At 39.8% G+C, this 19603-nt stretch overlaps 1 protein-coding gene across 6 annotated transcripts in view; it reads right to left on the bottom strand.

Annotated features, from left to right (window-relative positions):
- cnsta (consortin, connexin sorting protein a) overlaps positions 1-19603 on the bottom strand; it is a 106786-nt gene that overhangs the window by 28125 nt on the left and 59058 nt on the right. For all 6 annotated transcript variants that reach the window (XM_073050460.1, XM_073050463.1, XM_073050462.1 and 3 more), the window contains one exon: positions 5533-6440. In XM_073050460.1, the coding sequence (XP_072906561.1) occupies positions 5533-6440 (908 nt within the window). The remainder of the gene's footprint in view (positions 1-5532; positions 6441-19603) is intronic.

Below are 19603 nucleotides of genomic sequence, written 5' to 3'. Positions count from 1 at the left end.
ATAGGAGCAGAATTAGGCCATTTGGCCCATCGAGTCTGCTCTGCCATTCAAACATGGGCTGATCCAATTCTTCCAGTCATCCCCACTCCCCTGCCTTCACCCCATACCCTCTGATGCCCTAGCTAATCAAGAAACTATCTATCTTTGCCTTAAATGCACCCAATGACATGGCCTACACAGCTGCTCGTGGCAATTCCATAGATTTACCACCCTCTGATGAAAGTAATTTTTCTGCATCTCAGTTCTAAATGGATGTCCTTCAACCCTGAAGTCATGTCCTCTTGTCCTAGAATCCATGGGAAATAACTTTGACATATCTAATCTGTTCAGGCCTTTTAACATTCGGAATGTTTCTATGAGATCCCTCCCCCCCCCATTCTGCTGATCTCCAGGGAATACAGCCCAAGAGCTGCCAGACGTTCCTCATACGGTAACTATTTCATTCCTGTAATCATTCTTGTGAATCTTCTATGAACCCTCTCCAATGTCAGTATATCCTTTCTAAAATAAGAAGCCCAAAACTGCACACAATACTCCAAGTGTGGTCTCACGAGTGCCTTGTAGTGCCTTAACATCACATCCCTGCTCTTATATTCTATACCTCTGGAAATGAATGCCAACATTGCATTTGCCTTTGTAGCTCTCGCTTCGGCTAGTGGCTTAATATAGAGGATGATAGCCCCCAGCCCGGCCAAATTTAAGAAATCTAGTTTGGATGGATGCTGAGCGATCTGTCCCGTTACAAATCAGTACAACAAAATAACAAACAGTACACAATATGAAATTAAACGATTGAGCTTATAATTCTTTATTTAACTATATGGTTAGCAAAGAAAACAAAAGGAAAAAAGGGCCCATTCTCATGAAACAGTCTAATGCACAAGGTAGGAGCTCACTGATTAGGCCATTCATCCACCATCAACCACCTCCGATCATCGATGACCTTCAGACCCTCTCTCCAAGTCCACACCATCTGGCAGTCTACCAACTCTCTCTATTTGCATCTTCTCTCATCCTTCCCCAGCAAAAGACCGCGAATTCCCAGCTCCCAGACACACAAGAACGAACAGCATCCCACTCAACAGACAGCCCCCATATTCCAAAGCCTCGTTATCTCTAGTCATAACCCAAACATTGCTGCTACAGAGAAACAGACAGACATACTTTATTGATCCCCAGGGAAATTGGGTTTTGTTACAGCCGCACCAACCAAGAATAGTGAAGAAATATAGCAATATAAAACCATAAATAATTAAATAATGATAGATAAATTATGCCAAGTGGAAATAAGTCCAGGACCAGCCTATTGGCTCAGGGTGTCTGACACTCCGAGGGAGGAGTTGTAAAGTTTGATGGCCACAGGTAGGAATGACTTCCTATGACACTCAGTGTCACATCTCGGTGGAATGAGTCTCTGGCTGAATGTACTCCTGTGCCTAACCAGTACATTATGGAGTGGATGGGAGTCATTGTCCATTACATTAGCAGTGAAACCTTACAACGTGCTACACCTTCTTCACTACCGACTCAACCTGGAGGTTAACCTTTAGGATATCCTGCACAAGCACTCTCAAGTCCCTTTGCATCTCTGCATTTTGAATTCTCTCCCCATCTAAATAATAGTCTGCCCATTTATTTCTTCCACCAAAGTGCATAACCATACACTTTCCAACATTGTATTTCATTTGCCACTTCCTTTCCTATCCCCCTAAACTATCTAAGTCTGTCTGCAGGCTCTCTGTTTCCTCAACACTACCCGCTCCTCCACCTACCTTTGTATCATCAGCAAACTTAACCACAGATCCATTAATTCCATAGTCTAAATCATTGACAAAAGCAGTGGTCCTAACACCAACCCTTGTGGAACTCCATTGGTAACCAGCACCCAGCCAGAATAGAATTCCTTTATTTCCACTCTGTTTTCTGCCAATCAGCCAATGCTCCACCCATGCTAGTAATTCCTCAAAGAATTGCAGTAGGTTTGTCAGGCAGGATTTTCCTTTCAGGAAACCATGCTGGCTCTGGTCTATCTTGTCATGTGCCTCCAGGTATTCCATAATCTCATCCCTAACGATCGATTCCAACAACTTCCCAATGACTTACATCAGGCTAACAAGTCTATAGTTTCCTTTCTGCTGCCTCCCAGCCTTCTAAAATAGCAGAGTAAAATTTGCAATTTTCCAGTCATTTGGTACAATGCCAGAATCAGTCAATTCTTGAAAGATAATTGTTAATGCCCCTGAATCTCTCCAGCTATTTCCTTCAGACCCCGAGGGTGTAATCCATCGGGTCCAGGAGATTTATCCACCCTCAGACCATTAAGCCTCCTGAACACCTTCTCAGTCATAATTTTCACTGCACATACTTCACTTCACTGACACTCTTGAATGTCTGGTATACTGCAATGTCTTCCAGTGAAGAATGATGCAAAATATGCATTCAGTTCCTCTGCCATCTCTGTGTCTCTCATTACAATATCTCCAGCATCATTTTCTATTGGTCCTATATCTACCCTCAACTCTCTTTTACCCTTTATATATTTAAAACTGCTTTTAGTATCCTCTTTGATATTAGTCACCAGCTTCCTTTCATAATTCATCTTTTCCCTCCTAATGACCTTCTTAGTGTCCTTCTACAAATTTTTAAAAGCTTCCCAATCCTCTCCCTTTCCACTAGCTCTGGCTTCCTTGTATGCCCTCTCTATTGCTTTATCCCTACTATATGTACTTTATCTTCCCCTTAGAATCTAATGATTGAATGTCACCTTTTCTTCTTTGAAAAACCTGAAAGCTGAACATACTCAAACTTTCCACATGACCATCATCTCTTCAAACAAATTAATCAGAAAAACCTTTACTGCATGACCACAAGGCAAGTACACACTTTAATAAACAAGTATAAAGTTCACACAAAGGTGTGATCTCAATCTACTGTAGAACTTCAGTAATGAGTTTATTTATCAAGCATGCCATCCTATCACAGAATATATCAGAAGTGTGTGGAGGGCTGTGTACCAAAGAGGATCATCCTGATGTTCCCAAACTGGAAACCACAGATGAACATGAAATCAATTTCCTAATGAAGTCTAGGACTGCAGCATTCAAATTAGGTAACCCTAACCTTTACAGGAAATTGAGATATAACTTCCATTAAGCTATCAATGATACCAAGAGTCAATACGAGTCCAAAATCAAGTCCTAGACAAGCTACCAGTTGTGTAAGGCTTGCATGCTATAAAAGGCTACAAGACAAAGTCATCAACAGCACATCCCTTCCCCATGAGCTTAACCATTCTATACACATTTTGAACAAAGGGGATTGGATTGTCATCCACCCCGACAGCTTCCAATGCACCTGAACCCACTGTCAACCACTCTGAATGCAATATCTGTCTTCTGGAGAGTGAACCGTGGAAAGCAACTGGACTGGATGGTGCCCCTGGCTGTGTCCTTAGATCCTGCACAGATTGGCTAGCAGGGATACTTATATGTTTGTAATCTCTCTCTGCTGTATACTCAGGTTCCCATTTGCTTTAACAAGTCCAATATCATCCCAGTCCCAAAGAAAATCAAGGTAATGTGATGACTACCACTCAGTGTCTCTGACATCAACAATCATAAAGAGTTTCAAGAGGCTGGTCATGGTATGCATTAATACCAGCCTCCCAGACAACTTTGACCCACTGCAGTTCGCCCACTGCCAAAAGAGGTATATAGCAGATGCCATCTCATTGGCCCTACATCTCTGAAGAATCTGAACAGTAAAGATACCCACATTAGAATAATGTTTATGACCACAACTTGGCCTTCAATGCAAACATTCCAAGTACGTTCATATCCAAACTCCTAGACGTGGGACTCAACACCTTCCTTTGCATTGGAACCTTGACTTCCTTATTAACACTCCAGTCATTAAGGATAGGCAACAACACTTCACTATGTTTATCCTCACCATTTCTGCCCCACAGGACTGTGTCCTAGGTCCCTCACTCGATTCCCTACACACACACAACTGTATGGTCAAATTCTGCTCTAACTCCATCTACAAGTTTGCAGATAATATTATTGTAGTGAGCCATACCTCAAATAATGATGAGTCAAGAGTCATAACAACCACCTTTCTCTCCATGTCTCCAAAAGAGCTGGTCAATGATTCACAGGGGGAGGGGGTTGGTGCACATACTCATGTTTACATCAATGGTGCTGAGGTCAAGGGGGTTGAGAACTTCAAACTCCTAGGAGTAAACATCACCAATGGCCAACCACATTGGCAGCACAGCCAAGAAAGCTCATCAGTACCTTTACATCTTCAGGAGGCTGAAGAAGCATCTTATCCAGATGCATCATGGCTTAATATGTTGTGGGGCAGCTCAGCACATCTCACAAACCACTCTCCCCTCTATTGACTCCGTCTACTTGTTGCCTGAGTAAAGTAGCCAGCATAATCAGCAACCCCACCCATCCCAATCAGGCAGAAGATATAAATGCCTGAAGGCACATACCACCAGACTCAAGACAACTTCTACCCTGCTATAAGACCATTGAATGGTTCCCTAGTACAATAAGGTGGACTCTTGACCTCACAATCTACCTACCTCATTATGACCTTGCACTTTATTTTTTTTACCAGCACTGTACTTTCTCTGTAACTGTAACACTTTATTCTGTACATGGTTATTGTTTTAACTTGTACTACCTCAATGCACTGTTGTACTGAACTGATGTGCAGGAACAGTATTCAAGACAGGTTTCTCACTGTACCTTGGTACAGCTTACATTATTTCAAGATACAAAACTGTAACAGGGCCACGAGACTGCATCACCTAATTAAACCTATGCGACCAATTTACCTACAAACCTGCATGTCTTTGGAATGTGGGAGGAAACCAAATCAAGAATTGAACCCAGGTTGCTGATGCTGTAATAACATTACACTAATCATGGTGTTATCAAGCCATACATGTGACAATAAACCAATTAACTTATTTTACCATCCCTTTACCATGAAAGCCATAGGAGGGAAGTCACAAAACACTAATTTAGTTACAACTGCAGTATTACATCTATCTGTGATCACCACAGTTTAGTAAAATGTGAATTTCTCAAAAATTAATACAGGATTTAGGTAAAAATGTACAGGGAAACTTAGCTCCATATAACCATAAGACATAGGAAAAAAATTATGCCATTCGGCCTGTCAAGTCCACTCCCTTAAAGGACACAGAAGAAAATAACCAAAACCAACAAGAAGAAAAATATTTTGAAGGCAGGATCGGATACTATCTTTGATAAATTTGCTGTCAGAGATATGAAGGCAGATTTGATTATGACTTTCAAAATTAGATCAGTGCTTGAAAAGGAAAAACGCTCACGATTAATAGAAAAATGACAAGCATGGGGACCCTCTGCACTGCTTTTGAGAGCTGGAACTTGAAGTGCCAAATAACCTCCTGTGCTGCCACAATTCTGTAAAAATATACTGTATCATCATTCGAAAAATTAAAGCAAAAGTTGAAGTTAAATATGTATATACCTCTTGTATTTGAATCCTTTTCGCAAGTTCATCCAAGGAAAGTGAATTGTCATTGAATTGCAGTAACTCTTCAGTGCCATTCCTCTGACTGGATGAGATGTTGTGTTCAAAGCTGGAAAGTCCTTCCATGTTTTCATCACCTTGTTTCTCTGCATCTTCACGTGATATCTGACACTCACTAAATTCCACATGGCTCTGAATTTCCTGCTCCACTCCTGAACCCATCCGTTGATAACTTTTATTAATTTCACTCAACACACTTGTATGGTTTTGTTTTGCTGTCCGCCCATCTGCCTCCATAGTTCCTTCTGAATCACTTATATTCTGTAGATTCCATGAGTCTCCATGCACACAATCACTGGAATTACTTCTAACATGGTTTTGCAATACATGATTGCTATGTTTTGGCATCGTTTCACCATTTGTAATGAACTGTACAGTTTTGCTGCACTTCAAATTAATATCCTCACTTTCTTCAGTAGTTTTGCCAGCAAGTGTTAAATTGTCTTGTAGGTTATCTATATCCTCTTGATGAAATAGAGCAGCATTTGTAACAATCTGCGTCTCACACTCTGTCTCAATTGCTTTTGTAGCAGTCGGTACATCCTTGCAAGGTGTTGTGGCATGTGGCTGAAGGCAGATTTCATCTGTTTTGATGTTTTCAGAATACGAATGTTCTGTCTCAACATCAGAGTGTATCCTGGATTTTGCTCTTCGAGCTTCTAGTTGCTCCTCTGGTAATGTTTCAGCAGCATACATTGCAGGCTCTCTTGAACAGGATTTGCCAACCAGCACTGCAGCCTGTAATGGTACAGTGGATTCTTCTTTTCCGTCTTCCATCATTTCCAATAATGCATAATCGTATTTTGCAGTTTGTACTTTTGTACCAAGAAGTTGGTCTGTAAAACCTAAAAACAGAGTATAGAAACACACATTTCATTAGAGCTTGCTGACAATACTTGCTGCAGAGCCTTTTAAAAATTGATACGGTTGGTCTCTGAATCGTTATCTCTGAGTGAAATCCCATCTGCCAATCCTGGCTCTGTTCCATTCAGTAAGCAGACACAAGTGACATTAAATTTTAATGATTTCTTTATACATTATCTGTTCAGCCTTCCTGAGGCTGATTGCATTCACATGATTAAGACCTTTGTACATTTATACTAACAATTACCAATTTGCAGTGAACTCAATTTGGCAAGAAACTACATTTCATTAGAGGTAAAGAGAAATTTCACTAACTTCAACAATCATTAATGAAGCAATGGAATTCCAAAGTTATGTTTAGGTAGAACTGCAAGATTAGCACTTCCTGTTACTAAGTATAAATATTAAAATACTGTAGGTCTGCATAAATATTGTAACCTTTTATTTCCCTCTCATTGTTAAAAATAAAAAATGTGTCAATAATAAAAAACAATCAAATCCTATGTTTAGGGTGAAGAAAGGAATTTTATGGAACTGTGTGTCAGGACCAGGAAAAGCAACTGCATCTTTTCATTTCTCAACTTTTTCCAACAACAAAATTTGCAACTGCATGTGGAAGAGTGGGTTTCTGAAACAGCACATTATTTTAACTCAGGAAAATAGTTCAGAACATGAATGGGAAAAGAATTACTGAGGTAATCCTTTATCGAGCTTTAAGTGTCACTTCAGAGGACATGCGATTTAGAATTCTCTCAAACTTCTCTGCTGCATCCTTCTTCCAAAAAGACATAGCAAAAAACACATCACCGTTTTTTTTGACATCTGGGTAATATGGATGTGCATCAGTGTCAAATTTAATTTAGTAATATTTTCATAGCATTTTCCACTTAAAAAGAGCTTTGTAGTTACTGCAGTTTCCCATGCTAACAATTTAGATTTATACACTCTGTGGCCACTTTATTAGGTAGACCTGCTCTTTAACCCAAATAGCGAATCAGCCAATTATGTTGCAGCAACTCAAATCATAAAAGCATGCAGACATGCTCAAAAGTTTCAGTTGTTGCTCAAAGCAAACATCAGAATGGAGAGGAAATGTGATCTAAGTGATTTTAAGTGTAGAATGATTGTTGGTGTCTGATGGGGTGGCTTGAGTATCTCAGAAACTGCTGATCTCCTGGGATTTTCATTGCCAACAGTCTCTAGATTTTACAGGCAATGGCGTGAAAAACAAAGCAAAACATCCAGTGAGTGCCTGTTTTGTAGGCAAAAATACATTGTTAATGAGAGAAATCAGAGAATGGCCAAACCGGTTCAAGTTGACAGGAAGGTGACAGTAATTCAAACGACCATGGGTTACAACAGTAGTGTGCAGAAGAACACATCAAAATACACAACACATCAAAACTTGAAGTGGATGGGCTGCAGCAGCACAAGAACAAGTTCATACACTCAGTGGTCACTTTATTAGGTATAAGAGTTACCTAATACGGAGGCTACTGAGTTTATATTGTTTGAATTGCTCAGTTCTTCCATATTAACCAAAGAGAAAAATAATCCAGATAATTTGTATCAAACAAGACTCATTCTTCAATCGCTTATTTCTGAGGAATTTATTTCAGCCAAACTAGAATGTAAAATCAAATATTCCCCTTTCAAATTAATTAGTTTTAGTTAATAGCCTCTTAACCTGACCATTTTAGTAACAGATCTGCAATATCTTTAAAACTACATTGCTGAAAGGGAAAATAAATGACATCTAATTAACGATAAATGCTCCATATATGACTGAGGATTGTGAAAGTGAACCTACTCTATTCAGAAACAAATAAAACACTGACTTCACTTTCCTTCAGTTGTTTTTTCCATAAAAAAGACAACTGAATTTAGTGGAAGGCTGAAAGTAATTAGTGAAATCAAAGTACATGAGATTAAAAGACAACGACCTGCTCATTCAAAATGATTACAGTTGAAAAATTTTTTTTTAATGATGTAAATCATCAGATCAAGCAGCATCAGGGAAAGAGAAACATAGCTAACAATGCAAGTCAAAAAGATTTTGTCAGAAGTCAGAAGGAGGAATCAAGTTAATGCAAGCCACAGGGAGGGTGCAGAGGGAGATGGTTATGACAAAGTGAAAATTTCTGATAGGCAAAGTCTGAATTGTTGTTGGCATAATCTAAATTGAGTCATCTCATCTATGGTTTAATGGGAGCTGTCAGGGAGGGAGAACACAGCCATTCATAAATCTAGGAAATGAGGGCATAGATAGTGAAAACAGAATTGTAAAAGAGGTCTGCAGGAAATGCCCAGCAAATCAGACTGTGCTAATGGGGAGAGAAACACAGTCAATGTCACAGATGGATGAACTGACCTGTTCCGATGAAGACTGAGGAAATGAGTTACCTGAAGGTGTAGAAATTAAAATTCTGTCCAGAATGCTGCAACTTGCTCACATAGAAGACAAGGAGTTGTTCTTCAAGTTTACATTAGGCCTTATTATAAACAGTGCAGGAAGCCACAGATAGATTGGCCAGAGTGGGAGTGAGATGGAAAATTAGTGACAGGCAAAGAAAACTCAAATTAAATGTATGTGCTCCACAAAGAAATCTCCTAATCTGCCTTTATAGAAGAGACCAGACTGTAAACACTGAATCTAGATGAGATCGGAAACTGTGCAGTTAAATCACTGACTGTGGAAATAGTTTTGTCTTTTTATTTCTCATTTCCAGCATTTCCATTTCAGCCAATTTTCATTACCCTGGATCCATTCTCCTCTGCAACTCCTTAAAGATATTTACATACTTGAAGTGTGGTGGAGAACATACTGTGGACTATCCAGAGGGTAAAAAGGTTCCAGATAACTTCCTTGACTTTTAATATATTTCCCTATTTATGATGTCCAAGATCCTAGAAATTCTACTAGCACTCAAAAGGCATCCTGCCACCTTCAAAGACTTATTAACAGGAAATGCATGACTTGCTCATTCTGTGTTTCTTTGAAATGAACTATTAAATCTGCATTGACTCACTCCCTCTTTTCTGCCAGAAAGTGTCACCTCACGTGTCTCTGTATACAATTTAGTCACATCTTCCCACTCTGCTGGAATATGTTCTCTTGTAATTGATTGGTCTTTTGTTTGCCTTATCTCTAAGCATTGAAATGTTCCTGTGTATTAAAATATCCATCAATATAAATCAAAATTACCCACCATACCAGAACTAGACCTCAGTGGACATCACCATTTACCCTCTTCCAGTCTGGAAAAGTAACTATTCCCATGATGTGCTGCTTTCTACCTTTAATATTATTTTGATCCGAGCCGACACTGAACCTCCTCTTCCATGAACTTCAACCTTATCAGCCAGTCTTATGAAGGACTTTTACAAATGCATTTTAAAAATTCACATCAATCACTGTTTTCCTTTTGGTAAAAACATGATACAATCAAACATGATTTTACAAACCAGCACCCTACCCATAATTAACTTAAACCTCTCCATAATGCCAGTTATTTTTTTCTGGTTGATGGTTTCAAAAACCTTGCTTGTCAGTGACTTGCACTTATGTTTTTAAAAATATTCTTGATCAAGGGTGTCATATTTGCAACTCTAATCCACTGGTATCCTCATAAACCAAGACGTCCATTTAGAACAGAGATGAAGAGGAATTTCTTTAGCCAGAGGGTAGTGAATCTGTGGAATTCATTGCCACAGATGGGTGTTCATGCCAAGCCATTGGATATATAGCCAGTGGAGTTTGATAGATTCTTGATTAGTAAAGTCATCAATGGTTATAGGGAGAAGGTGGGAGAAAGGGGTTGAGAGGGATAATAAATCAACTATGATGGAATGGCAGAGCAGACTTGATGGGCCAAATGACCTAACTCTGATCCAAGACAATGGCAAACCTTTTGTACAAGACAGCTTAGCTACTCTGCATAGCCAACACTATCAAGCTTCAATTCATTCATTACCTCTACCATTTCTGTTTCCATGCTTATTTTTTCCAAGTAAATACTCATCACATTGAGTCAGAGTACTACAGCACAAAAACAGGCCCTTTGGCCCCTCTAATCTGTGTGGATCCATTAACCTGGCTAGCCCCATTGACCTGGACCCAGACCATAGCTCTCTATACCTCTCTCATCCAGGTTTACCTTAAATGTTGAAATCAAACCTGCATCCATCACTTGTGCCAGCAGCTCAATCCATACTCACCACCTTCTCAGTGAAGTTGCCTCTCATGTTCTCCTTAAATATTTCACCTTTCACTCTTATTCCATGACCTCTTGTTGTGGTTTCACCCAAACTCAGTGAAAGAAGCCTAGTTGCAGCTATGCTATACTTGTACCCCTCCATTTTGTATTCCTCTATCAAATCTCCATTCAATCTTCTTTGTTCCAGGGAATAAATTCCTAACCTTTTTAGCCTTTCCATATAACTCGGGTCCTCAAGTCCCAGAAATATCCTTGCAAATATTCTCTGCACTCTTTCAATCTTATTTACGTCTTTCTTGTAGGTAGGTGACCAAAAGTACACAGTACACCAAAGTAGGCCTCACCAACACATTATACAATTTCAAAACAATAGCCCATTGCTTGTACTTAGTACATTAACTTATGAAGGTCAATGTGCCAAAGGCTTTCTTCACGACCCTATCTACCCGTGATGCCTCCTTCAAGGAATTGTAGATCTGTATGCCCAGAGCCCTCTGTTCTACCATATTCCTCAGTGACCTATGCTCACCATGCGAGACCTACTCCGGCTGTTCCTCCCAAAGTGCATCACCGCACACTCATCTACATTAAACTCTACCTGCCATTTTTCCAGCTTATCCAAATTGCGGTGCAAGCTTTAATAGCCCTCCTCGCTGTCCACTACACCCCCAATCTTGACGTCATCCACAAATTTGCTGATCCGGTTTATCACATTATCATCCAGAATGTTAATTTAAATGATGAACAACAACGGACCCAACACCAATCCCTGCAGCACGCCACTAATCACAGACCTCCAGTCAGAGAGCCAACCACTTACAACCACTCTCTGGCTTCTTCAGCAAAGACAATGTCTAATTCAATTTACTAACTCTTCTTGAATGCCATGACCGAATTTTCTTAACCAACCTCCCATACAGAATCTTGCTAAAGTCTATGTAGACAACATCTACTGCCTTGCCTTCATCAATGTTCCTGGTAACTTGCTTGAAAAACTCTAAACTCAACTCTATCTCTGCTAAGGGCCCTGTAATTTCTGCTCGAGGGGACATATTATCAGGCCTTAGGGATTTACCCACTCTAATGTCCCTCAGGACAGCAAACGCCTCTTCTGTAATCTGTATAGGGTTCACAACCTCGCTGCTGCATTCCTCACTTCAATAGACTGTGTCTACCTCCCAAGTAAACAAATACAAAAATTCCATTTAAGATCTCCCCCCATCTCTTCCAGCTCCACGTATAGACTATCACTCTATCTTGCAGAGGACAAATTTCATCACTTGCTATTACTTTACTCTTAATATGTCTATAGAAGCCCTTCAGATTTTCCTTCATCCTGTCTGCCAGAGCAATCTCATGTCTTCTTTTAGCCTTCCTGATTTCTTTCTTCAGTATTCTCTTGTATTTCTTATTCTCAAGTACCTCATTTGTTTGTGCTTATGTACACCTGCTATGCCCCTCCTTTTCTTACCCCAGGGTCTCAATGTCTCTCGAAAACCAGGGATCCATAAACCTATTCTTGCCTTTCATTCTAACAAGAACATAAAATCTCTGTACTCTCAAAATTTTACTTTTGAAGGGCCCCATCCACACATGCCAGATCCTTTCTGATCCCATCAAAATTGGCCTTTCCCCAATTTAGAATCTCAACCCCAGAACCAAAAATGTCCTTTTCCATAATTACCTTGAAACTAACAGCATTATGATCATAAGATGCAAAGTGCTCCCCTACACATAAACATCTGTCACCTGTCCTGTCTTATTCCCTAATAGGAGATCTAGTATCACACTAGTTGGGACTTCTATGTACTGATTAGTTAAACTTTCCTGAACACATTTGACAAACTCTTTCCCACCCAGCCCCTTTACAGTATTGGATTCCCATTCAATATGTGGAAAGTTAAAATCATCTACTATCACAACCTTATGTTTCTTGCAACAGTCTGCAATCTCCCTACAAATTTGCTCTTCTAAATGCCGTGGATTGCTGGGTGGTCTATAATCCAATTATTATGGTAATACCTTTGTTATTCCTCAGTTCTACCCATAATGCCTCACTAGATGAGCTCTCCAGTCTATTCTGACTGAGCATTGCCATATTTTTCCTGATTAGAAATGCCACTCCTCCTCCTTTAATCTCTCCCACTCCGTCATGTCTAAAACAACGGAACACCAGAATATTGAGCAGCTAGTCCCGTTCTTCCTGCAACCAAGTCTCACTAATGGCTACAATGTCATAATTCCTCACGCTGATCCATGACCCAAGATCATTGTCTTTTCCTACAATACACCCAGATTTGAAATACATGAAGCTCAGAACATTAGTCCCACCAAGTTTAATCTTTTGATTCCTGACCTTAACAAAATCTTTCCACAGCCACTCCGCTCTCTGTTCTGCTACTCTGGCTGCTATCCTCTTGCAACTCTAGTTTAAAACCTTCATGCAGCAACAACAAACCTTCCCGATGGGATATTAGTCTGCCTCCAGTTCAGGTGCAAACCGATCCTTCCGTACAGGTCCCACCTTTCCTGGAAGACAGCCCAAAAATCCAAAAACCACACTCAGCAATTCAAGAACAGTTTCTTCCCCTCTGCCATCCAATTTCTAAATGGACATTGAACCCATGAACACTACCTTATTTTTTTATTATTTCTCTTTTTTGCATTTTTTAATTTAACTATTTAATATACATATACATACTTAATGTAATTTATTTATTTCTATATTATCATGAATTTCATAGTACAGCTGCCACTAAGTTAACAAATTTCATGACATATGCTGATGATATTAAACCTGATTCTGGTTCCTGCGTTAAACTGTAATATCTTCCTATTTCTGGCCTTACTTCCATGTGGTACGAGTAGCAATCCCAAGATCTCAACCCCGGAGATTCTGTCCTTTACATGCTAAGTTAACTCACTGACCATACTTTGTAGGGCCTCATCACCCATCCTACCCACGTCATCATCAGTACCAACGTGGACCACGACTTCTGGCTGCTGGACTAGCTATTATAGACTTAGCCCATGGCCTTGAAGCAGTTATCAAATTTTGTTCAAATAGATTCCAGCTTTTTATTTCTGCTTATTACCCTATATTGCTACCCTAAATTATCCTCTTTATTCAACTTTCTTCTTCACTTCCCCTCTCATAAAAAGAACTGTTTTGTACAGTTCTTACTTTAATTAATCTGATATGTATCATATATTAAACATATTCTGAATCACTCCCATCGTTCAGACTCTTATCTACAGTCACCCTACCTTCCCTTGTGAGAATATACCTAACCCATACTTGAAATGTCACAATCGTCCATTGTTCCAAAACTGATTTTCTGCCAGTCTCTGATTTAATTTCATCCTACTACATTCCATCTGATATCTAAGTTTTAACTTACTGTAGAAGCTTTATTTCAGATTGCTGATTGCTCTTCACTATTGCTTATCAAAATCTAGCTCTTACCTCGCTGCTGTTATCCACCTCATTCACGAGCAGCAAATCCAACAACGTCTCTCCTTTGCAGTTTAGCTGTCAACATACTGGTACTCATGATACTTATCTGAGATTTCAGAAATTCCTCCCTTTCCTTTCTTACACTCTAACATTATCCCAATCAATATTTAGACAATTAAGGTCCTCGTCAACCTCATCATTGATTTTACTTTAGAAAATGTGGTCATCTCCAGTATCAAATTACAACCTTAACGTATGTGACTGGTATACAATTACAAAATAACAGATGTCAAATATAGATTGCATCTTGATACTAACTACCTTTTCTTTGAAATATGAGTTACAAATAGAACACTCTTGAATAGTCAATAACTAAGTGAAAACAAGATATACTCAACATACTCTATGCTCATAAAAACAATCAAGAAAACATTCAAAAAGTGTTATAACAACAATACATGGACATAAGATACAATTTTACATGATATTTTACAATTGTCATTCTGGACAGAGATTTGATTAAATAATATCACAAAATAAAAATAGCAAGCATGAACAGTACAATTAAGTCTCATACATCTCACTTTCATGGATTTATCCATCAATAATATTCAAAACATGCACTGAAAATGATGTTCATTTATACAAAAAAAATTAAAAGTAATGCACTGAAAGAATTAGGAAACATGGTCCAGATTTTACAAGGAAATGGAATCACTGGTATTTCCCCATTGAAATCAGTTCTTCTGTTCGTTTGTAATAAAATGCAAAGGTCAAAAGAACACAAAAAGCATCTATTCATTCCAAGATCAAGTCTTCCTGCTTTCAGCATTTTTAATTAAGAAATCAATACTCCAAATCAGATTAGGCATAGCATTCACAGGAATTCTGAACCCACCATGATGCTGAGCTCTTCTTCCACTGCCTGTCTTCGGCAAGAATTCCCCACCCTGCACTATGAGCTCTTCTGCCACCTCCAACTCTCACCCTCTTCTCAGACACCTTGCTTTGGTTCTCTCTCTATTCTGGATCTCTTACATCTCTACTTGTGGATGAGACATCAACTGGCTTGATTTCAGCACTCCTCTCTCCTCCTCAAACATTATCCCCCTTTAATGCACTGTCTTCTAATCTCTCAGCACCAATCCCAAACCTACCATAAAACCCGCAAAAGGGTTGCTGTTATAGTGTGTTGGACTGTTCTCTACGTTGCTGAGGCCAGGTGGCAAATCTCAGACACCTCCTAGTACTTACCCCTTGAAAAGGACTCCACTTCAGACTATCAAAAAATTGTCTCTGACACCATCACTAACCTCATCAACTCTGGAGAACTCCCATCCACTACCACCAAACTCATAGTTCCTTTACCCCACATTGCTTGTTTCTACTTTCTACTCAAGACCCACAAATCTGCTTGCTTCAGCCCACTGACCTCATGTTTGCAAACCTTGACTCCATTCTGTTCTCCTTGGTTTAGTCCCTTTTCACCTACACCCACAACACTTCACATGCTCTCAGTTTTGTTTTTTGCTCTTGATTCTGACAACAGAAGTCACTTGTGTGTCTCTGACCTTAGAGTGGTCCAGATAATGGTTTGAGCAGTTTAGCAACTTTTAGGTGTTAAATTCGCAGGAGTTTATAAGAATGGGGGGTGGGGTGGGGAATCTCACTGAAACATATCGAATATTGAAAAGCCGAGATAGAGTAATAATGAAGAGGAAGTTTACTAAAGTGGGCGAGTCGAGGACCAGAGGGTATAGCCTCTTTAGCCAGAGGGTGGTTAATCTGTGGAATTCACTGCCACAGACAGCTGTGGAGGCAAAGTCATTCGGTATATTTACAGCAGAGGTTGATAAGTTCTTGAATAGTAAGGGTGTCAAGGGTTATGGGAAGAAGGCAGGAGAATAGGGTTGAGATGGATAATAAATGACCAACGATGGAATGGTGGAGTAGACTCAATGGGCTAAAGCTCTTTCTTCCATTCTCAACCACATGTAAGTACATAACATTAAGCATAAATCTTTGTTTTTCTCTTCCTATATTGTGTGAAAAAAGACAAAGATACACTTGTACTGTACTATTGTAATTCGGCCAGCAAGCAGAGCTGTGCAAAAATCTCCAAACGTATCTAAACCTCCTATTAACTTGTCAAGAATAGAGAACGTCTGCATTAAGTAACTAGGTTATTCTCAGCCATAGTGGAAATGACTGGAATTTGTTAATATGTTAACTGATATGTTAATGAAAATATGTTAACCAGTTTGCAAAGATGCCTACCTTCAAGGCATACGACTGACATTTAAACCCTTCATATTAATACTGTTTATAAATAACAAAATCTTACTCAAACATAAGTAATAAAATGTAACACTTCATTAACTTATTCAAAGATTGTAAAAGATATTTTAATGCACTTTTCTTTTGCTGCACCTATTCTAGCCACATAAATGTCTTCAACATTTCCAAAAGACCTTAAGACCATAAGATATAGGAGCAGAATTAGGTCATTTGGCCCCTCGAGTCTGCTCCGCCATTCGATCATGCGCTGATCCAATTCTTCCAGTCATACCCTGCCTTCTCCCCATACCCTTTGATGCCCTGGCTAATAATAACCTATCTCTGGATAACCTGGATAATAACCTATCTCTGCCTTTAATGCACCCAATAACTTGGCCTCCACAGCTGTTCATGGCAACAAATTCCACAGATTTACCACCCTCTGATTAAAGTAATTTCTTCGCATCTCTGTTCTAAATGGATGTCCTTCCCTCTTGTCCTAGACTCCCCTACCATGGGAAATAACTTTGCCATATCTAATCTATTCAGGCCTTCTAACATTCAGAATGTTTCCATGAGATCCCCCCTCATTCTCCTGAACTCCAGGGAATACAGCTGAAGAGCTGCCAGATGTTCTGCATATGGCAACCCTTTTATTCCTGGAATTATTCTCGTGCATATTCTCTGAACTTTCTCCAATCTCAGTATATCCTTTCTAAAATAAGGATTCCAAAACTGCACACAATACTCTGAGTGGTTTCACAAGTGCCTTATTGAGCCTCAACATCACATCCCTGCTCTTATATTCTATAACTCTAGAAACAAATGCCAACATTGCATTCACCTTCTTCACCACCAACTCAACCTGGAGGTTAACCTTTAGGGTATGCTGCACAAGGACTCCCAAGTCCCTTTGTATCTCTGCATTTTGAATTCTCTCCCCATCTAATTAATGGTCTGTCCGTTTATTTCTTCCACCAAAGTGGAAGGCACTTCTAAATGCCTCCTAAAGAATATTGATGTTTATTAGGGTGAAAATAAGACTGAGCCAGAATGTGTTGGCAACTAAAGAGCAGCTCTGCATCAATGATATATGAAATAGCCACATATTGATAGTGAGAAACAAAGCTTTGGACTGCAAGATGTGGTCAAATTAGTTGCAAAGAAAATGAGCAAAAGGAATTTAATCCACTGAAGTTACGCACGTGCATAGTGCAACAAGATAGTGACAAAACATATGGGATGTTTTCCTTAATTGGCACCACTCAAAATATTAGAGCCGGGGTCTGAGCTAAAACTTTATATAACACTAGTTTAATCACACCTTCAATGCTAATATCAGTTTTGGTCAGTGATTTATAGAAAGGATACAATTTCACCTGAGGCTGCAGAAGAGATTTACAAACGTATTGCCAGGGATAGAAAATTGCAGCTGTAAGGACAAATTGAATTAGCTCAGTTTGTTTCTGTGGAACAAAGGTGGCTGCGAAATTGAGGAGTCCAGGTAAAGAACAAATATTGAGATATCAGAAACTGCAGATACAGGAACCTGGAGCAAAAAAGTAAGCTGCTAGAGGAACTCGCCAGGTCAGGAGGGAAATGATCACTCAACATTTTGGATTGAAGACCCTTCATCCAGAGTGGATTATTGGATTACTGATTTTCCTTAGCAGAGTGGTAAAATACCAGGGGGACATAGAGGAATTGGTAGAAGGATTAGAGGAGAGATGAGGAAGAACATTTTCAGAGGATGGCTAGGATATGGAATTCAATGCCTGAAAGTGTAGTACAAGTGGACACTGTCATTTTTCATAAATCCTTGGTTTAGTACTTGAATAGCTGTGATCTGCAGGACCACAGATCTTGCACCAGAAAATGCCATAGACTAGATAGCTCTCTTTCAAATGCAAACACAATGAATCAAGCAGCTTCCTTTTGTGTGATACTTCCATGATAAGGAACATTCCAAATCTAATTTAGCTGTGGGCCCTGATACACTTTACAGCACAGCTGGTGTACCTATTATGGAACCATTCATTTAAATAGGGTCAGAAAACTTAACTTTAGAATGAAGGCAAGTAATTATTTCTAAAACCTTTCAAACTACAGACATTTCCATGTTTGCCCTTACAGAATTCACAAATTGTTATTGTATAAACCAGTATAAAAATACTCAAAAATTGGAGATATGGAATAAAATCAGCTTTCAGGAGATTTATGTAAACAAAGAAGATACATCCAAGAGAAATTCAATCTTTTTCATCTCTCATTTCCTGACACATGGACCGATGATGTGGCTTTGCATTATGGAAAATTGCAATGCAGCCAGTCTTCCAGGCATTCAATCCACCCCTCCCCCTTAACACAGAGGTCACCGTAAATGAAAGCAATAGTGCTACACCTGCCCCCACACTTCTTCCCTCACCACCATCCCAGGCCCCAGACAGTCCTTTCAGGTGAGGCACCACTTCACCTGCGAGTCAACTGGGGTGATATACTGTATCCTGTACTCCCGATGTGGCCATTTATACATAGGGGAGACCCGCCGCAGACTGGGAGACCGTTTCGCTGAACACCGGTGCTCAGTCCTCCAGCACTGGCAGGATCTCCCTGTGGCCACACACTTCAATTCCACAGACCACTCCCACTCTGACATGTCTGTCCATGGCCTCCTCTACCGTCAAGATGAGGCCACACACAGGTCGATGAAGCAATACCTTATCTCCCGCCTAGGTAGCCTCCTACCTGCAGGCATGAACATCCAACTCACAGACCTCCATTGATACCCCTGCCCCCCCCCCCCCTTACCTCCATCCCTATCTATTATTTTAGTCTGGTTCTCTTTCTCTCTCTTTTTTCCCCCTCACTATAATCTCCCCCCAGCCCTACCTTTCCTTCTCTTTTATTTCCCATAATTCTCCACCTTCCCCCCAGCCCATTTCCCTCCAGCCTATCACTTCCCAGCTCTCTACTTCATCCCTCCCCCAACTTCTTATCCCCTCTCCACCATCCCATGTTACTTCACTCCTGATGAAGGGTTTCGGCCCGAAACGTCGTCACTACCTCCTCCCATAGATGCTGTCTGGCCTGCTGAGTTCTGCCAGCATTTTGTGTTTTTAGCTTTAATTTTTTAATGTCTTCAATATTTTTCAATCTTAATTATAGAGTATTTCCACTGTTTCAAAAGCTGTCT

This window comes from Hemitrygon akajei, chromosome 7 (genome assembly GCF_048418815.1).
Source record: "Hemitrygon akajei chromosome 7, sHemAka1.3, whole genome shotgun sequence".
NCBI classification, from domain to species: Eukaryota; Metazoa; Chordata; class Chondrichthyes; order Myliobatiformes; family Dasyatidae; genus Hemitrygon; species Hemitrygon akajei.
The sequence above is the reverse complement of the archived record's forward strand: the minus strand, read 5'-3'. Positions and strand labels throughout refer to the sequence as shown.